Source organism: Bos taurus, chromosome 19, assembly GCF_002263795.3.
Source record: "Bos taurus isolate L1 Dominette 01449 registration number 42190680 breed Hereford chromosome 19, ARS-UCD2.0, whole genome shotgun sequence".
Classification (NCBI taxonomy): Eukaryota; Metazoa; Chordata; class Mammalia; order Artiodactyla; family Bovidae; genus Bos; species Bos taurus.
The window spans coordinates 43967749-43987863 of NC_037346.1; the positions used below are offsets into that span (position 1 = coordinate 43967749).

General features: G+C 50.6%; 1 protein-coding gene across 2 annotated transcripts; it reads left to right on the plus strand.

Moving 5' to 3' along the window:
- Positions 1 to 3491: 3491 nt before the first annotated feature.
- HROB (homologous recombination factor with OB-fold) lies at positions 3492 to 19574 on the plus strand. 2 transcript variants are annotated; one of them, XM_002696073.7, is made up of 10 exons: positions 3492 to 4297; positions 5306 to 5356; positions 8130 to 9284; positions 10548 to 10631; positions 11586 to 11726; positions 12343 to 12451; positions 12639 to 12724; positions 13065 to 13190; positions 14697 to 14814; positions 16956 to 19574. In XM_002696073.7, exons 1-10 carry the CDS (start codon positions 4295 to 4297, stop codon positions 17045 to 17047), a joined length of 1965 nt encoding a protein of 654 aa, XP_002696119.3. In that variant the 5' UTR covers positions 3492 to 4294; the 3' UTR covers positions 17048 to 19574. The 2 variants fall into 2 exon arrangements, with proteins under 2 accessions (XP_002696119.3, XP_059734542.1); XM_059878559.1 differs by lacking the exon at positions 3492 to 4297 and adding an exon at positions 4322 to 4896.
- The last annotated feature ends 541 nt before the right edge of the window (positions 19575 to 20115 follow it).

The following is a 20115-nucleotide window of genomic DNA, read 5'->3' on the forward strand; positions in this document are numbered from 1 at the left end:
GATTGGGACATTAATTGAAAGATGAGATCACTTCCTAGCTGCAGGAGACACAAGAGACCTTCGTTTGATTCCTGGCTTGAGAAAATGCCCTAAGTAGGAAATGGCAACCCACTCCAGTGTTCTTGCCTGAAAAATTCCCTGGACAGAGGAGCCTGGCAGGCTATGGTCCATGGGGTCGCAAGGAGTCATAGCACAAATCTGCGTGAGAGATGAAATAGGACAGGGAAGCAGATTCCAGAGCATTGTAGGTGCTGGGGAATTTTTTTTCTTTTTAACCACACCATGTGACATGAATCTTAGCTCCCTGAGGAGGAATTGAACTGGTGTCCCTTGCAGTGGAAGCATGAAGTCTTAAGCACTGGGCCACCATGGGAAAAAGTCCCAGCCCTGGGGATTTTATATATCATCCTCAGGTGCCTGGAAGGGATTAACATTTTTTACGATAGAAAAAATAGTATCCTGCTTGCATGTTGGAAAGAATGGACAGAAGGGAGGAGAGCTTGGACTAGGGAGACAGTGCAGTAGGCTAAGGGGATTGTCCAGGCAGGAGATAGTAAGGCTTGATGTAGAGTATAAGATCTGGACAAAATAAGAGATACAGGAGGATGAGGGATCAGAGTGCATCCTGGCCCTGAGACAGTGCAAGGCAACAGCTTTCCCACCCATGAAAATGTAATGAAAACTATGATTTTCTTTCAGAGCAAGGCGTATGTGCATAGGCACATGATGTTTTGGACATAATTATAGGGGATTCGTATTCCCTGAATCCCCAGTTTAAGAGCCCAGTTCATTGGAATTCTAAAAGGCAAAACAATGTAGTGGTTAAACTTGTGGATGCTGGTATCAAACTGGCTGGTTAATTATCTTAGCTGCAACACCTATTAGCAATGTGGGCTTAGCCCAGACATTGCCCCTTTCCTCCTCTGTAGAACAGAAGTGATCCTAGCACCAATATCAAGACCTGTTGCTATGAACAAGTGAGCTAATTCATGTAAATTAATGAACCTTGCCTGGAACACAGAAAGTGCTCAGGGAAGTCCAGGTGGTTATTACTACAGACTGTTGTTACTCTTTAGTCCCTCAGTCACGTCTGACTCTTTTGTAACCCCATGGACTGTAGCCCACCAGGCTCCTCTGTCCATGGGACTCTCCAGGCAAGAATACTGGATTGGGTTACCATTTTCTTCTCCAGGGGATCTTCCCAACCGAGATATTGAACCCCCATCACCTGCATTGGCAGGCAGATTCTTTACCACTGAGCCACCAGGTAAGCCCATTACTATAGATTAACTCAGTACTAATGAAACATTCCCCTTTGTACTTGACTTCACAGCTGAAGTTCTGGTGTCTTCTGGTATGGGTCCTCCTACCTGAATCCTAGAACCCACCTTTCCGTTTCCCAGAATCTACCCTTCCTTTTTGGTCTGAGTCTCCATTATCCTCAACCCTGGTTATTAGTAGTAAGCCCACTAACCCCTCTTCTAAAAGAAGGAAGAAGAGGACCAGACTAGATCACCATGGGGATCTAGTCTTTGCTTTTATTTTGGAGGAAAGTGTCAGGAAGAAGACCTGTTATTTGGAGGAGAATCCTTCAGCATGAGAAAGTGAAAGTCATTCAGTCGTGTCTGACTCTTTGTGACCCCATGGACTATACAGTCTATGGAATTCTCCAGGCCAGAATACTGGAGTGGGTAGCCATTCCCTTCTCCAGGGGATCTTCCCAATCCACGGATCGAACCCAGGTCTCCCGCATTGCAGGTGGATTCTTTACCAGCTGAGCCACAGCGAAGACCAAGTATACTGGAGTGGGTAGCCTATCCCTTCTCCAGCGGATCTTCCTGACCCAGGAATTGAACTGGGGTCTCCTGCATTGCAGGCGGATTCTTTACCAACTGAGCTATCAGGGAAGCCCAAGTCAAATCAGCATGACTGTCCTCCCCAAATTTAAAATCATAGACAACTTCCTCACTGTGGCCTGCCAGCCCCTCTCCAAAATGTCCCTGGCCCACATTTTCCATTTACTTCAGCCATCACTCCCACCCCCATCTAAGTTCTAACAGGAGGTGGGGGTGGCATTTGCCAAGTTCACTGAACTCAGAAAGGCAATGGAGGAGAAAGCATAGGACTTCCAATCAGAAGAGCCACCACCGAATGACTGTATGACCCTGAGGGTGTCCCTTCCCCTGTGGGCCTCAAGTTCCTAATCTGTAAGTAATACCCACCCTTCACTCTTCGTGGAATCTCGTGAAGACAAAAATGAGCCAATGGTTAAAACTGGAAGATGGAAACTACAGTGTGGGTAGGAGTTGATAGTATTCCTCTTGGCCTTTTGGCCTCTGTGATGTCCCTTTAGCTGGAGCTGTCTGAGCCCAGATCCACAGGAAGCCCTGTAACTAGGTCTCTAGGACTATCCACAGTTGGGTTGCCTGGGTTCCCTGGGAGGAGAGGGGGCCTGTAAATGGGAGGGTTGGGGGTCTGTCCCCTAGTTCAGAAGCACAAAGGCCTTGAAGGGATTCCTAACTTGGATGAGAGTTAGAGGTTCAGGTTTCCTCTCTCATCACCATTATGGCCTCCATTCTGACATATGACAGGTTAACTGTTCCACAAGGAGCAATGATAGAAGTCATAGGCTTCCAAGAGGTCAGACCAGGCCAGGCAGTCTGCCCTTGGGAAGATGCATGGCTGGTTCAGATCAGAGAGTTAAGAACTCACATCAGCTACCTTCCTTCTGCCTTTTGAGTCCTCAAAACTATGCAACCTGTGCTGTCTCTCAACTGTTTTCATGATAAGCAAGAAGGGAAACTGAGGTCAGGCTGAATCAGTAACCACAGTAGGCTTTAGTGATAACAACTGGACTTCCCAGATCACTAGGCCCTCTCCTGGTCTCTATCTTTTGTTCTGTGTCTCCCTGACTTGTTCATATTTTATTTATTTATTTAATATATATATTTTTGGCCACTGTGTGGTTTTCAGGATCTTAGCTCTCTAACTAGGAACTGAACTAGTGCCCAAGGCAGTGAAAGCATGGAGTCTTAACTACTGGACCACCAGGAAAATTCTCTCCCTGACTTGTTCATGAACTTGAGAGTACAAGGAGTCATTCTTTTCTCTATCCCCAATGTTAAGCACTGTGCCTGATAAATAGTAGTCCCTGTGTCTTTCATTTATTAATTCTATAGAGCATTGTTCTAAGTGCTGGGGATACAGAGTTGAACAAGCCAGACAATGTCCCTATCCTTATGGAGTTCATATTCTAGTGAGGAAGACACACAATAAAGATGTAAACCATGACGATTATCAATAATGAAAAATGCTGAGAAGGAAATTAAGCGTTGCGATGGGGTGAGGGATGTTACTTGAGAGATTAATGTGACAGGGAAGATCTGACATCTAAACTGAAACATGAAGGATGAGAACAGCCCAGCAGCGAACATCTTGCTTAATAAATATGTGTGGCAAGAATAGATGGATGGATGGATGGATGGACAGATTAATTCTATACAGACAAACGAACAGGGTGGATTCCGGTGTGAATGAGAATCATGCTGTTAATCTCAGTCCCTAGTATGCTTAACACAAGAGAGGAAGGTGGTCAGGATGGGATGTACTGCTGCTGCTGCTAAGTCGCTTCAGTCGTGTCCTACTCTGTGCGACCCCAGAGACGGGGGCCCACCAGGCTCCCCGGTCCCTGGGATTCTCCAGGCAAGAACACTGGAGTGGGTTGCCATTTCCTTCTCCAATGCATGAAAGTGAAAAGTGAAAGTGAAGTCACTCAGTCGTGTCCGACTCCTAGCGACCCCATGGACTGCAGCCTACCAGGCTCCTCCGTCCATGGGATTTTCCAGGCAAGAGTACTGGAGTGGGGTGCCATTGCCATGGGTCCCAAATTCCCAACCTTGCTCTCAACCCGAGTGCGCATCGAGCAAACGGATTGGACCCAGGGTCTGCTGGGGGGCGACCGAGAGCTCATGCCTTTCCCTTTAAGGCTGGAGCGGAAGACCGCGGTGAAGGGCCTTTGGGTCGGCGGGAAAGAAATAGGTCTGCCCCTTTAAGAGGGCGGAGACGCTGAGTGGCGGCGGCTTCGAACGCGGCCTAGGGAGCCAGCCCCCCAGGTTCCCGACCACCCTCCTTCGGCCCCCACCTGGATTTCCAAGACGCCTCTCTCCGACTTTGCCCCAGAGACACTGTCGCCAGGACTCTGACCCTCCCACGTGGATCAAGGCCGAAGCTCCGGCGACCCCTGGAGTCAGGGTCTGTCCGGCCAAGCCGCGGCCGGAGCCTACTGGCGGTCGCCATGGTAATGTCGCGCCGGGGACCACCCGGCCGCCGGGTCCCCGGGCCGCGGGGACCTATCTTCCGGGTTCCAGACTCTCCCTCATGCGAGCTGCAGGACCGGGTTAGGGTTTCAGGGAGAGCTTGGTGGGGTCGGGACGCCTGGCTCTAGTCAGGGCTCGGCTTGGACATGCCCGGCCCCCCAAAAAAGGTCTCCCACTCATCTCCCTCAGGGTTTCATCTCCCAGTCTCTAACCTTCCGTTTCACTAAGGAAGACTCTGGTTCATCCTTACGGGTGTGCTCAAACGTCACGCCTCCCGGGCCCTCCCCCTCCGCCAACCATTCCAGTCTGTTTCTTGACATTGGGCGATAGGTCTCCCTAACTGTAGCTCTTGCTGCTTTGGCAGCTGGAGTTAGGCACATCCCTTGGCTCTAGGGCTGACACACTTTTAATGCCTGCCACAGCAGCCCTGCTGTCCAGAAAGACCTGTGGGGATGAGGGTGGAGGTGGGGGAGGTACATCCCACCTCCCAGGACCCTAGCTTCTGGGTGTTCGATAAAAGGAAACCACTGACTTGTCTTTCAGAATCAAGGCCTCTGTGCTGGGCATGCTTGGATTTATGGTAATATCCCTTATATCTGACAGGGGTTCCCCAGGCCAAGCCTCTGGGGGTGTGGCAAAATCCTTAGACCTACATGCCCTGTACTGGGTCTAAAGAATGACACAGGCTCCCTTGGGCAGCCTTCCCTTTGCTTCCTCCCTCTTATTACAAGATTAACACAGATAGACCTAAGGGAATTATTTTACGAGAGAGGATTCTAAATCATCCATCTAAGTCTTTAAGTAAACCCCATCTCTCCTCATCCTTTATTCCTTCCCCAACACAGAGGAAAACAAAACAAAACAAAACAAGCAAACAGAAAACAGTACACCTGATGTCTTGTTAGAATTAGGAAAAAGCAGAGTGAAGACAAAATGTACTTGCAAATGGTATTTCTCCTCCAACCTCAATTGCTTTGTTTTCCTTTCAGGCATGCAGTCTGCAGAAGCTGTTTGCTGTGGAAGAGGAGTTTGAAGATGAGGTAAGGAAGTGTTGGTGATCAGAGATGGCACCCAGGCCTAGAACTCAAATTTCCTTTTACCTGACATGTGTATCTTTTTTTCCTTTTTTTTCTGTGAGAGGCTTAGAGATGAGAAATATAAACAACCCACTTAACTGTCTTAAAAACAAATAAAAAACCAGAGAGATGAGCTGCTTAATTGTCATACCTTTAAATTATAAGGGCCTTTGCCTGGAAGCTGTGTCACATGGATGATTGGATTCACCTTCATGATGACATACTTCATGTGGGAAGAAAGTTAATGGAGAGGCAGAGACAGCGCAGCTACTAGACAGCTGGGGGCCCAGGGTCACCAACTGACCACCTGAGCCAGGGCAAAGTATTTCATTCTCTGGCCTTCCATTTTCTCTCTTATGACATGAGGGATGTTCTTCTGCCTCAAACATTCTTCCCTTCCCTGCTCCCTCTGGAGAAGATGAGGGATTAGATTAGACCTGAAGCTGGCATCTTAGAATCACCTCTGCTGAGTCCCTGCCACGTACCAAATAAATCAGAATTTCTGGGGATGGGCCCAGGCAGGGGTATTTTTAATCTCTTGGTGCAGCCAGAGACCACTGAACTAGTGATCTGCAATACTGTCTTCCCACTCAGATCTAACAGATGTAGTTTCATCTGGGTGGCCCAAAATTGTTATGTCAAATCCTTTTCAGAAAGAAACAGGATTTAAGTGAATAAAGCCCCCAGAGGTAAATTAAACTGCTTAAGAATACAACACTGGGCTTCCTTGGTGGCTCAGTGGTAAATAGTCTGCCTGTCAGTACAGGAGAGATGGGTTCGATCCCTAATCTGGGAAGATCCCAGATGCTGTGGGGCAGCCAAGCCAATGCATCACAACTATTGAGCCTGTGCTCTAGGGCCGGGGAGCCATACCTACTGAGCCCACGTGCCATGACTACTGAAGGCACACGCCCTAGAGCCCTGTGCTCCGCAGCAACAGAAGCTACCTCGGTGAAAAGCCTGTGCACTGCAACTAGAGTGTAGCCCCTACTCGCCGCAACTAGAGAAAAGCCCACGCAGCAACGAAGGCCCAGCAAGCTAAAAAAATACAGCACCAATAGCCAGCACCAACATTAGACGTAACTCCAGTCTAATGTACATGGAAACTACTAAACTACATTTATAGAAGAGTTGCTCTGGTTTATCAATGACAAGCCATTCAGAGCTACTTTTTGACTCCCAGTGGTTTGCTTTTAAAAAATCACTTCTAGATTTGTCCGGATGCCTAATTTATGCCTAGTGAGATGGTGCACCAAGGACCCTTGTGGCAGCCACAGCCCCATACTTCCCTCCCTTTGAAGCTTTTGAAACCTGAGGTTTGAAGGGAGAAACAGACCTTTTAAAATTCCCTCTCTGGCTTGTCTCATACCCTGAGGCCCCAAGACATAGTGACAGACGCATGTATGAGTTCCAGTCCTGGTTCTGTGAAGTTACTTAACCTCTCTGAGTCTCGGTTTCTATATCCATAAAACAGGGATAATAATATACCTATTCATAGGGTCATTGTGAGAATTCATTGAGAGAATTCTGGTAAAATGTTTACATGGTACCTGGCACCCAGTGAGATGCTTCACATGTTAGGTGTTTTGTTATCATTTGGGGACTTGATTTTTGTTTTTAAAAATAACTCAAAACTGCCAGCTTTGTCAAGGAGATATGTGTCCTTGTCCTTTCAGCTTTGGAGATGTGTAATTACAGACTGAAAAAGTGACCCTCCTGGGTCTTACCAGGTCAAGGTAGGACTGCTAGGCTAGTAATGGAATTAAGAGTGAAGGACTCTGACAGCTCAAGTTTCTGTTCCATGACCAGTCCCTTCCCCCTTCCCAAGGCAGATGACATCATGTCTGAGAGGGAGCTCTTCAGGGGAAAAGGGCTCCATCAACTCCCAGGGTCATCAGGATTTTATTCCTGCTGTAATTCTAATATTATTATTATTACTAAGTCCTAAAGTAGTCCTGTTGGAGTATGCTAGTCTCCTGATAATACACCAAGCAGGAAAGATCCTTTCTCTAGCCTAGACAATCTAGTGCGGCAGCAGGGGTGGGGGTGGAGGGGACCTTCCTGTCAGTTAAATCAGCAGTTCTGACTCAAAAACACCCTCGGAACAGGTCTGTTGCTCTTGAAGGTGTCAATCTCACCTTGCTTCCCAACTGGAATCCATACTTAATTTAACTTGCCTGAAAAGCTATATTTAACTTCTGCCTATTTTGCTGGATCCAAGGCCTCTTTGACTTACCGAAGACTCTATGTGTGTGTGTGTGTGTGTGTGTGTGTGTGTGTGTGTGTGTGTGTGTGTGTGATGGGGGGAGGAGTGGGTTGAGGACACGAAGCAAGACCAGCTCCTGAGTACACAGGCTGGACACCGGAAAGCTAATTTCCTTGAGACGGGTGTGTGCCCTGGGGAATTTGTTTGACTCCTTGGTGACCTGGTTCCTTTGCTTCTCTTACTGCTCCAACTGCCACCACCACCCCACCTCCTCTCCCCTCCCCTCCCCCTCAAGACTGAAGAAAGAGAGAAGCTACCTGAAGACTTAGCCTTAGAATGTCTGGCAGAAGCCTGGTGGCGGACTCTTGGGCAAGGTCAAAGGTGGTGAGAGAGTCTACAGCTGCCTTACATGTCTTGGTTTCCTGTTTGCGTGTATCTGCACACACAGACACACCACATGCCTGAAACAGTAAAAGCAGAGTGCTTCTTGACTTCCAGACGCCAAGACCCATTGTCTCCGCTTCTTTGTAGGATTTCTTGTCGGCTGTGGAGGATGCAGAAAACCAGTTTGCGGGCTCACAGCCTGGAAATGCCGGGTGCCTGAGACCTGTCTCCTCCCGGCCACAGGAGGCCCAGCTGCTGCCTCAAGTCACTGCCCCAGCAGAGGCTGCGGGCCTGCCAGCCCTGGGACGTCGCCTTCCTACCTGCGGTGGGCCTAGGGCCACTGGGGGTGCACTTCCCACAGGAACAGCTGCCCTAAGGCCTGTCTCGACATCCAGCAGCTGGATTGGCAATCAGGGAAGAGCGACACTGACAGAAGTGCTTGAAGAGCCAGGAAGACCCCAGTCCTCAGCCTCCCACCCCCAGCTCACCTTCAGGAGCAAAGAGCAGGTGATTGGTGGCTTCGAGGGGCCTGAACAAGATGAATTTGATAAGGTCCTGGCAAGCATGGAGCTGGAGGGGCCCAGCTTGGAGCTGCAACTTGGAGTTCACAGTGAGGCCGCAGGAATCCTGCCCAGCTGGCAGCAGGAGGACTCTACACTGGCTAAAAAGACTTGGGTGGCTGATCTGAGCAGACCTTGTCAAAGAGGACCTGTGCCTTCCCCCCACGTAACTGGTATCCCATCAGCCCCAGATCCCACAGTCCTCTGCAGGACTCCACAGCCTCACTTGAGACCTGGAACCACGGGTAACTTTCCTGTTCCAGCTACCTCAGTGGTTTGTGCTCAGCCACCCCACTGGGAAGTCTCTCCTGTGGGTCCCCCTCCTCGAACACCTCAGCCTCTCCAAGCTGCTGGCAGGCCCATTCAGAGCAGCCCTCAAAATCGTTTCCCTGCTCAGCCATTCCGGTCTCCAAACACCTGTTCAAGTGGCAAACTCCGTTTTCTTAGACCCCGGACTCCCAACTCAAGCTGTGCTGCTCCCTCAAAGACCAGCTGTGGACTGTTTCCTCAGGGTCCACCCCAACCCCGAACTCCAGCGTCTTCTGTCCTGTCTCCTGTCTGCACCCCGAAGGGTCCCAGTCCCTCTCCGCTCCCTCAAGCCACTCTGCAGACGCCCATCGTCACCAACCACCTGGTGCGGCTGGTCACCGCTGCCAGCCGGACACCGCAGCAACCCACCTGCACCTCCACCCGGGCCAAGATGCGCCGTTTCCCCGGCCCAGCAGGGCTCCTGCCTCACCAGGTGAGTGACAGCTTTGCTCTGGCCAGAGCCAGAGCTCCCCAGGCAGCTCCCCGGGCCGCTGGAGAGCAGCCGGGTGTGTCCCAGCCCTGCCCAATCCCAGAGGATCTTCAATCCCAGAGGAAGTGGAGGAAGGAAGGGCAGGGGTTGGGGGCTTTCCAGAGCTGTGGGAGAAGTCAGAAGTGGGGAGAACTGAAGGCCTGAAAACCACATAGATGGAGATGCCTAAGGCTCTGAGAACATCACAGTTTCCATTCATTTGTTGAGCACCTCCTGTTTACTGGCCCCAGCCAGGAAGACTCATTCTTTTATATTTACTAAGGACTGGTGTGTGTTGGGCCCTTTGCTTGGACCTGAGGATACAGAAATTAACGTAGAAATAGTTCTCATCCTTCAGAGCTCCAGGGGAGTGGAAGAAGCAGACTTAAAAACGAGATGTAAAAGGGACGGAGAGGGTAGAGGTCATTCCCTGGGTGCTGGGGAGACACTGGGCTCCTTGTGCTTCCTGGGTGGGCTTTGGACAGATGAATAGGAGATTTACAGAGGTGCGTGTTGGACAGCTGTGTCCTGGAGGACATTTCAGCAGTGGAACGACAGGAGAGAGTGTGTGCAAAGGCACAGATTCTCTGGGAGGTCCACAGAACCATTCAAAGTGGCTGGTGTGTGGGGTCACCACGGGGGAGTCGGGGCTGAGCTTGGAGTGTGGATTTTGGCAGCAGTAGAGAGACAGGGTCCCTCAGACTAGTCTTAGATCCAATCCCAGATAATTGGACTCTGAGAATCTGGTCTGGTTGTGATAGGTTACCCCTTTTCCTCACATTTGAAGGGTGTTTTCTTCAATTAGAAGCGATTTCTACTCATTAACTTGCTCTTCCCTGGCACTTTAAGAGAAATCCAAGGAAGCCATGTACATTCCTCCTGGGCTGGATTCCTGTCAGGAAGGGTGAGGTCCCCAAGAAGGGGTTTGGGGAAAGCTACGCTCTTACTCACTTCAGGCCTCTCTATTCAGGTCATCACCCCCTTCAGGAAGCCCCAGGATTTGTTCCTGAGCCAGCTCCAGCTTCCTCACATTTCCCCAAACGGTCCCCAAAGCATCTTTTTTGAGCTGCCAGTGAGGCTCTTGAGACTTCGTTAGGAGAGATGTAATATGTGTTAATTGTCCGTGATAGTTTCCTGAACTCATTATGTGACCCAGACAAGAAGCTGTACTTGTAAATAACAGCTGCTGAGCTTGCTCTCGCCTTCTCCTCCTCTCTCCCCTCGCAGCACAGTGGGAAAAATCTGGACGACATCATGGTTTCCACGCCCCAGACTCCGACTCACGGTGCTCTGGCTAAATTCCGGACAGAGGTAACTGACTCCATGCAAATGCTAACTTCCTGGGACTCATTTAAGAGAGAGGGACATCCTTGTGTGTTTCAGAAGCTGAGAATCAGAATCAGTGCTGCTCAGCCTATTTTCTGGGGTCACACACCATAGCACGTTGAGGGACGCCCGTCCTGATGCCAAAGGGGTGTTAACTGATGCCATGGGTTCAGCCTTCTTTCCCAGCTAAGAAAGAACAGCCGGGCTAATTCCATCTGCCCTCAGCAGAGGAGAGTGCAATAAGTATCAGGAAATTATATCTCGGGAACCCTTCCTCTCAGGTTTCTGGGAATCAAGCTGGGAAGCTTGTGCCTTCACCTTGCCTCTGGTGTGTTCCCTCTTGGTGGGTGAGACTCAGCCTTCCTCCTCCCTGGGATTCTGGTTGACCTGCTCTGCCTCCCAGATCCACTTTTGCTTTTAATTCTCTCTAGAAGTTTTTCTCTTTGCTGTATCTCTGTATATCCACCAGTCCATTTCAGCTCCAAAACAGTAAATACTCATCTGAATTTAAAGCATTTTTTAATATAACAAGGTGTACAGTTAAAGCCAGAGGCATCTCAAGTGAAATATAATTGGTTTCAAAATTGTCTGGAAGCCTATAAATGTATGTGGGGGCTCCCTAGCCCTAAGCCTTTTTAAGTTCATTACAAGGGACAAGCGTAGCTAGCCTTTTGCATTAATATAATTAAAGTCAGGTCCTGATTTAAAATAAACTAAGTTACAGAGCACCTTTGCTCTTGTTTCTCAGTGAAAGATGTGATATGCAGCAAGTTTTCACATACCCTTTTCTGAACCTTAAAATAAACGAAAGGAGAAAACATGGCCACCTGCTCCCGGGAATTCACCCTTGCTCCCCCACCCCTCCATCCCGGCTCAGTCAGGGTCTCTAGCAAAGTGGACCCATGAACACCAGGCTCCCCTTCTGCTCTGTTGTGCCAGCTTGTTACTAGTTCCCAGGCATCAGTGGAGGAAGACTTTGGACGAGGGCCCTGGCTGACCATGAAATCTACTCTGGGTCTGGATGAGAGAGACCCTACTTGCTTCCTCTGTACCTACAGCATCATCATGGTGCTGCGAAAGGTAAGGGTTCTGGACGCTGAGACCCAGAGGAAAGGCCGTTTTTATATCTCTCCCCAACCTTCCCTGCTCCACCTTAGGCAAGGGGCACTCTGTTTGCTCCCTCCTACCCTAGGCCTGTCTCTGAGCAGCAGCATGAAGATACCATTGGGTTGTATCTTCCACTCACCTACCTTTTCACTGCCATCCACAGTATCAGGCACAGGAGAAGTGGGTTACGGGCATGTCTCCATACATCTGAGTCCTGAATGGGGTAGGGTAAGCACACTGCTCCCCTTAGAGCTCCCCCTAGGTCAGAAGTCATGTCAGACTCATGTTAGTGCATATGCTAACGTGCTCCTGCCTGTGGTCTGCGTGGTAGAGATCTATATAAATATATACACATAAATACGCAAGAGAAAGGAGGCAGGGGAAAGAAATGAAGGACCTGCCAGCTTCAAGTCTGCCGGGGGAGATGGGCTGAGCCTTAAACTGCCCCTTGGCCCTCCACAAAGGAAGATCATCACCACACTGGTATGCTGCATCACCACCCCCACCCCTCCTCAGGTTGCCCTGGCTCACTTGGGAACCTTACAGATGGGACATGTCTGGCTCAGCAAATGCCTCTTCTTGTAACCAGGCAGCCCTGAAGCAGCTTCCTGGGAACAAAGTCCCCAACATGGCGGTGATGATCAAGTCCCTGACTCGGAGCACAATGGATGCCAGCGTGGTTTTCAAGGACCCCACGGGTGAGGAGTTAGGTTCTGGTAGTGTCTGGTGAGTGGCCCCATTGAGGTCAGCAGGTGAAGAAGAGCCATCCTCTGCATTCACAGTTAGGATAACTGAGACAGTGAGCCACCTACTTCCCACCTGGGCCCAGACCAGGCTCTGTGCTGCCCTTGACCCTGAGACTGATGGGCGGCGTGGTGTTTGCAGGAGAGATGCAGGGCACGGTGCACAGGTTGCTGCTGGAGACGCGCCAGAATGAGCTGAAGCCTGGCTCGGTGGTGCTGCTCAAGCAGGTACTCTCCCCTTCCTTCCATGGAAAAAGCCCTGGTTGTCTCTCTGATTCCCTTCCCTCCCAGGCCCCAGGCAGAGAGTAGCTGCGCTGGTGCTAGACCCTGGCTTACTGGAGCCGAGTAAAGGCCTGACCTCTATCCTCCAGGGGGTGGGTAGGAGTGGGAGTGGCCTGTGAAGGGCCAGGGGTGGGCAAGTGGTTGTACTCTGGCACCAGGGTTGAGGCGAGAGTGATTTCTGTGATCCTGGTGCAGAGGCCACCAAGGGAGAGGCAGGTGGGACCAGGTGGCCAGCGGTGCTCTCTTAGGACACTGGACCCCCCCACCCACCCCTTCTCTCCTCCAGATCGGAGTGTTTTCTCCTTCACTCCGAAATCACTACCTCAATGTGACTCCCAACAACCTGGTCCGTGTTTATAGTCCAGATGCTGGAGACGGGAACATCCTCAAGGAATCTCAGTCCTTCCCCCAGGTAAGAGGAGCAGGATGGAGGAGGGATAGCTAGAGCCACTCTCCACCTGGACCTTCTGGTTTCTTCCCTTCCACCACCTTGGGGAGCAGGGATGTGAGGTGGACAGTTGCCCTACGGTGAAAAGATGTCTTTGGGGACAGGGCCATTGCCTCCTGTCCCTGGTCCAGCCACCTGCCAGATGGCACGGTAACAGGACCTAGAGGAGCAGCTGGCTTCTGAGTGATCCCTGAGTGTCTGATGGCAGACTTGAACGTCATATAGCATGGGAGTCACTTGAGAACTAACCAAGGTGACAGTCCACAAAGGGGCGGGGCCCTCAGTGAGTGACTGAGGGTTGGACTTGCTGCAGGTGGCTGTGCAGAGAACAGACAGCTACAGATGGTCCGTCAGGTGAGCCAGCCCTTGCTCGACATCTTTCCCCCTGCTTTCCACCTCTGCTAGGTGAGGGGACACCAGCCTAGAATGCCTTGGGGAACCAAGGAAGACTGAGTTCCAGGCAGCTCCACTCCAGGGTGAGGGTGCAGAGCCCGGCCTTGACTTGGCACACAGTGTTCCCTCTGGCCACCTGCACCTTCCTGGGATCCTGAGTTGTTGTCATGGCCTGGCCTAGGGGTCAGGAGACCTGGGTCATGTCCGTCCTCTGCTGGAAATTTATAACATGACCTTGGGCAAGTCCTGTCCCTTCCCCTGCTGTTGCTTTGTCTATAAAATGAGTCTATAAAGTTATAATCTGTGACGTCTAGTCAAGTTATGCTTTTAGCTCTAATTTGCTACTTCTCATCTTTCTCCCTAACCTTCTACATTCTCTCAGTATCACCCCTTTCTAACAAAGCATCTTGATTTCCTTTTAAATTTCAAGTCACCCCTGGACTTCCCTGTTGGTCCAGTGGTTGGGATTCCATGCTTCCACTGTAGGGGGCACAGGTTCAGTCGCTGGTCAAGGAACTAAGATCCTGCAAGCCAAATGGCATGGCCAAAAAAAAAGATCCAAGTCATCCATACTTGTTGAAAAAAAATTAAAATGGTACAGAATAAAGAAACATAAAACTGACCCTTCCCTGTTTGCATTCCCTAGGGCTAACCATGGTTAACAGGTTTAATTACTAATTTTAATTACCTATTCATATATTAGCTATTTGGGGGATTGTTAATAGCTCATTTTTAATTCCAGCCTAACTCCTTAGTATATTTCTGAATGGCCTCTTCACTGTCTGCTCCAGTTACAGAGATTCCCTAAAACATCAGATACCAACTGAATTAGAAAAGAAAATCAGCCAAAAAGTTTTTTGGTTTTGTTCTATTTATTTTTAAATTATTTGTTCTTTGGGGTGTTTGGTATTTCAGCTACCTCCCCAGCATAGGCTGGGTGACTGGCCACTGCCGCATTCCTCTGTCCTGTCTTTCCTGAGCCCCTACCTATTCCTTTGAGCTTGTCTGGGTGGAGATGGTACCGTCTAGAGAGATTTCAGGGGCACAGGTATTGGTAACCAGATCCTCTGTCCCCAGGATCTTGGAAGTTTCCATGAAAGCCTCCAGCAAGAGAGCGAGAAGCCTGGGAAAGGGCTCCAAACAGCACAGAACCCAGAGGCAGGGGCGACTCTCGAGAAAGAACTCCCAGAAGCAGGTAAGACGGTCAGTCCACCCAGGAGCCAAAAAAATGCTCCTCCTATTTCCTCTTGAATAGCTCAGGCAGATTGTTCTGGCTGCATCTTGTTCCTCCTCCTGTGAATCTTTGCATCTTACAGAAATTAGACGTGGTGTCTTTCCTGGCAAGGCTGCAGACCACAAACTAATTAACACAAAGAATGTGATCCTCAGCTCCTGCGTTTCCAGGCCATGTGCTGTTAGCCACAAGGAGGAGATAGACTGGCGCCAGCCTTGAGTCTTCTGTGGGCTGATGGCTAAACCACAGAGGCAGATTTCTCCATCCTGACTAAGCTCTGAGGCCCTCCAGGTGGTGCTAAGGGGTCCAGCATCCCCGTAGTTAGGGTGGGACCAGGATACAGATCTGAGAGGCCCAAATACAGACCTCTTCGTGGAGGGCCAACTTGTTCCTCAGGAGGGAGCCTCACCCAGGTGATGCTAACACAGTCCAGGTCTGGTCCTTAGCTCTTGGATCCCACAAATGGAACCCTCATGGGATTATGGGTAGGTGTCTCCATGTTAACCAAACTCACAGTAGACCATGGATAAGCCACAGAGCCCATTTATTTATATTGTATGAAAAAGTATCTACCCCGTGTGCTGGAATCTTCTCTAGAATCTTCCACTATCTCCTTGTAAGTCAGCTTGAGGACAAGCCAAACCCTCCTCAGAAGGTTGCTGGTGGTCATGGAATAAGAGAGGCAAGCTGCCTGTAGAATGTTGTGGTTGGTGTCACATCTCCACAGTAGGGACAGACCTGCCAGGCAGCACTGGGAGACACAGATGCGGATTCCTGCTCTGAGTCCCATTCCCCTTGACTCACACTGGCTGCTCATTCCCCTTCATTTACCCTATCGTTTCTCCAGACAGTGTAGCTAGTGAGCGGCAACATTTTTGTTAAAAGCAAATTCCAGTCCTACATCCCTGGGTACAATGCTGGTCACCCGAGTTAAATTTAAATGCCCCCAAACTGACTTCTGGGCTTCCCAGATGGCACAGTGGTAAAGAATCTGCCTGCCAATGCAGGAGACGTGGGTTTGATCCCTGAGTTGGAAAGATCTCCTGGAATAGAAGATGGCAACCCACTCCAGTATTCTTGCCAGGAAAATTCCATGGACAGGGAAGCCTGGCAGGCTATAGTCCATAAGGTCACAAAGACTCAGACACGACTGAGCATGTGCACAGACTAACTCCTGCCCTGCTAACAGCAGTGTTTGTCCGGTGCTCTGTGCCAGACTGGGAGCTGGCCTCTGCAGGTATAGTTTCCAGCCTGACTGACGCTAGGGCTGCCTAATTCCATCCATTCAGCGGGCGTTTTCTAGTTGGAAGCCGTGGCTCTGGCGTCAAATGGATGCGCACTTGGGCAAGTAGTTGACCTCTTTAAACCCTGTTCTCTTGGGCAAAGTAAGGATTGTAACAGGAACCACCACGAGATGCCCTCTGCAGGGGCCATGTGAGGCCGAAGTGAAGTGATGAGTGTAACGTGTGCGGGCCTGTGCCTGGCACCAGGTGTGCCCCCAGTACATGTTAGCTGCTCTTGTTCACAGTCAGAGGAGCAGTAGGGGTTACTGAGGCAGCTGTTTCCAGCTTCTCAGGCAGAAGTACCCATCCGAGAACTGTAGTCAGGACAGTTACTTCTGTCCTCTCGGCTCACAGAGGCACTTTGGGGGAGGGGACGGTGACTTCTCCCACCGTGCAGAGTGCAGGTGAGAGACCATGTGAATGAGCTGTGTGATTCTGAGCACATCTAAGGGCTTTTCCCAGCCTTCTTTCTCCCTCTGTCCAATCAGACGGTTGCACTAGGAGACCTCTGACGCCTTTCTGCTCAGGCGCTGTGCTTCAGGATGGAAAGAAGAACCATGGAGGCCCAGGGGGAGCCCCTTTCTTTGCAGAGTGACCTTGGCATTTTGCCTCTGCCTTTTGTTGAGTGTGGGGAGCAGAAAGGAGATGGAAATCAGGCCAGCCTCAGGCCCATCGATGTGGGGACCACTGCCCAGAGAGCCCCCTCCCTAACTGCAGCCGGGTTCAGACCCTCCTGAAGGGTGGGAGCTTCAGCTCTGAGTCACAAGGGGCCCTCAGGTTATCACTGAGTCTCCCCACCCTCCCTGTCCTCCTCTGCAGATGACCTGGATGGACTCCTGAGCGAGCTCCCTGAAGACTTCTTCTGTGGGACCAGCAGTTGGGACTGCCCCAAGGCAGGGCACCCGCCGTGAGCTGGCAGCCTCTCAGCACCACGCCAGAGCTCTGGCTGTGTCTGATCACATGCCTGGGAGAGAGGAGGACCAGCACAGCTGGAGAGCAGACAGAGTTCTGAGACCTCTGTGGTCGTTCGCACCCTGGACGCTTTCCCCGAGAACACACTTGTCCCTCAGATTCTGCACTGTCCTCACTTTGGGTCTTCCTTTGGCAAGCGGAACTCTGCTCGGTATTGGATCTACTGTCCTTCGAGTCCTTGGGTGCATATCCCTTCTCCTCCAACAGGGAAGGTGTGTCACTCTCCCACCTCCCCTTGACTTTAGAGGATGCTGGGCCTGGGCCCTTGACTCCCTAGTCCCAGGACAGCTGAGGAGCCAAGAGAAGCTGTGGCTTCTGTGGCAATCTGTCCCTCTGGACAAGGAAGGAACACACTCAGGCTTCCCTCTGCTTTGTCTCTTGAGGCCTATAGCTGCCCAGCTCACCTGTGTCTGGGGCTCCAAGGTGCGGGGGCATGGGTGTAGCTGGGGCATCTTATTCTGAAATAAAAGCAGCTGCCTGCTTTACCTGCCTCCCTCTCTTTCCCAGCCTCTCAGCTCCTTGTCCTATCTGCCCTGCCCCTGGTGCCTTGGCCAGGACAGAGCCAAAGCTACTCATTTTCTTTCTCTTTTTTCTTACAGACTTTTTTTTTTTGCTGCACTGGGTCTTAGTTGTAGCACATGGGGTCTTTAGTTCCAGCATGTGAACTGTTAGCTGCAGCATGTTCCCCAACCAGGGATCAATCCCAGACCCTCTGCATTGGGAGCTCAGAGTCTTGGCCACTGGACCACCAGAGAAGTCTCTATAAACTTTTTGACAGTTTGAGATTTATAGGATTATTGCAGAGATGTTACAGGGAGTTCTCCTATACCTCACAACCAGTCTAAGAGCCAGTATTGACACATTATTAACTGAACTCTATGCTTTATTGACATTAACCCAGTTTTCCCCTAAAATTCTCTTTCTCTTCCAGGATCCCATGTAACATTTAGTCATCTTGTCTGTATAGACGTCTCTTGGCTGTGGTAGTTTCTCAGACTTCCTTGTCTCTTAATGACCATGACAGCTTCCAGGAGCACAGGTCTCGCTTCTTGTCGGATGCCCCCTTGTTGGAATTTGTCTGGTGTGTTTTCATGACTAGACGAGGGTTATGTGTTTGGGAGAGGAAGAGCACACAGGTGAGCTCCTGTCCTCATCGCATCATATCAAGGGTTGGTGTGGACTTTGATCACCTGGCTGAGATAGGCTTTGTCAGGTTTGGTCAGGTTTCTCCGCTGTCAAGTTACTCTTTTTCACTTTTTCCACACAACTTTGGAAGGAAGTCACTCTGCCGCCTCCACTTAAGGAGTGAGGGGTTATGTTCTCTGCCTCTTGAAGGGCAGAATATCTACATGGATGATTTGAAATTCTGCGTGGAAGATTGGTCTGTTTTCCCTTATTTTTTGTTCAGTCACCCATTTATTATCAGTATGGACTCGTGGATATTTATTTTATACTTTGGGTTAGAGTCCACTACTACTTTATTCTGTTGCCAAGCAACTCTTCGCCACTGTAGATTCTCTGTACCACCTTGAAGGCAAGAATTGGACAAGGGTCATGGGTGGTGTATAAAAGGTCTAATTATACCAAGTAACCAGCCAACCTTGTTTTCCTGTATGGAATGAAGGGAAAAGAGGAAGATGCTCTCAACATATGTTTGAGGAGATGTGAGCCCAGTTTGATGGCCAGCTTTGCCTGCCTCTGCCTCGGCTTTCACCAGGCAGCTGTGAGTCGGGGCCTCCAATAGACTTGGCACTGATCTGGGGAAGGCGTTATTTTCCCTGTTTCCAAAGAGATCCCAGGGATCCCAGCCTCAGAGCTGAAGGCAGCAAGTGCCTTAGGAACTCCACGTTCACCTGGCGGCTGGCGGCAGTGGGACTCTTCCAGAAGGCTTTTGTGGCCCAAGCCCGGGAACAGGCAGGAGCTAATTCACCAGCTCTACCCTTTCACACTCTCAATTAGTCTTCCTGCTTGAACACCTACCTGAGGTGGTTGGATGGCTTCACCGATTCAATGGACATGAATTCGGGCAGACTCCGGGAAATGGTGAGGGACCAGGAAGCCTAGAGGGTTGTGGTCCATAGGTTCAGGAAGAGTCAGACACGACTTGGTGACTGAACAACACCTGAGCGCACCACGTACTTTCTTTTCCCCAGCTGCTAACTCCCCAGCTCTGCCTCTCTAGCCTAGATCTGGGCCAGAGCCCTTCTACTCCGGTGGTCTTCGTGCAGCTAAACCACCCGTTCCCCCGGCCTGTGTACCCATCGCCCCTCAGCCCCTTGGAGCTCTGTTCTTCACTCTTAACCATCCTGACAGATGTCCTGATTTCTTGTGTACTCTGTCACCCCATAGGCTCTGAGCTCCCAGAAGACAGGCTGGGTATCCAGTCACCTGGCCCTGTTTCTGCCAATAAAACTGGGCTCCCTGTGGGTACATGTATGGGTTGAAGTAAAGGCCTCAGGAAGTTAATGCTGTGCATAGTTTTTCTGCCCTCAGGAAGTTAAGGCTAAGGACAGGACACAGAACATATGGTGTCTCTGGGGACTGAGCTGTAGTCAGCACCTTCAGGCCTGTGGCAAGAAGGCTGCAGAGAGGCTGGGGAGGTCAGGGCAGCCTCAGGCCCCGCTAACAATGACTACTGTGAACCTCAGAGAAGGCCCCTCATGGCCCCACCTACCTTGCCAGCTCCCAACCCTGGGAACCCAGATGTGGGTGCTCAGCCGGGCCGTTGGCGGGGCAATTAAAACACCAAGTGGGTGCCAACACAGTTAATCACACCTGCATTTATAGAGGCGCCTTTCTCTGAGGATCTCCAAGCCCTCGCTGGGCATGATCTCATTGCTTCTCTGGGATCCCCCACCCTGGAATACCACCACGAAGCTGGGGCCAGAGTGGGTGAACAGCAGGGTAAAGGCGGAGCCAGAAACAGGCCAGGCTGCTGCCACACACGTGGGCAGGCAGATGCGTGTCCACTCTGGTGGAGAATGGGGGCCTTCAGTCAACGTGCTGC

Bases quoted from the DNA above. Each gene is read 5' to 3' on its own strand.
- HROB (XM_059878559.1), top strand. The intron at 12,452-12,638 runs GTGAGGAGTTAG...TGGTGTTTGCAG, and splicing joins GGTTTTCAAGGACCCCACGG to GAGAGATGCAGGGCACGGTG. The intron at 12,725-13,064 runs GTACTCTCCCCT...TCTCTCCTCCAG, and splicing joins CGGTGGTGCTGCTCAAGCAG to ATCGGAGTGTTTTCTCCTTC.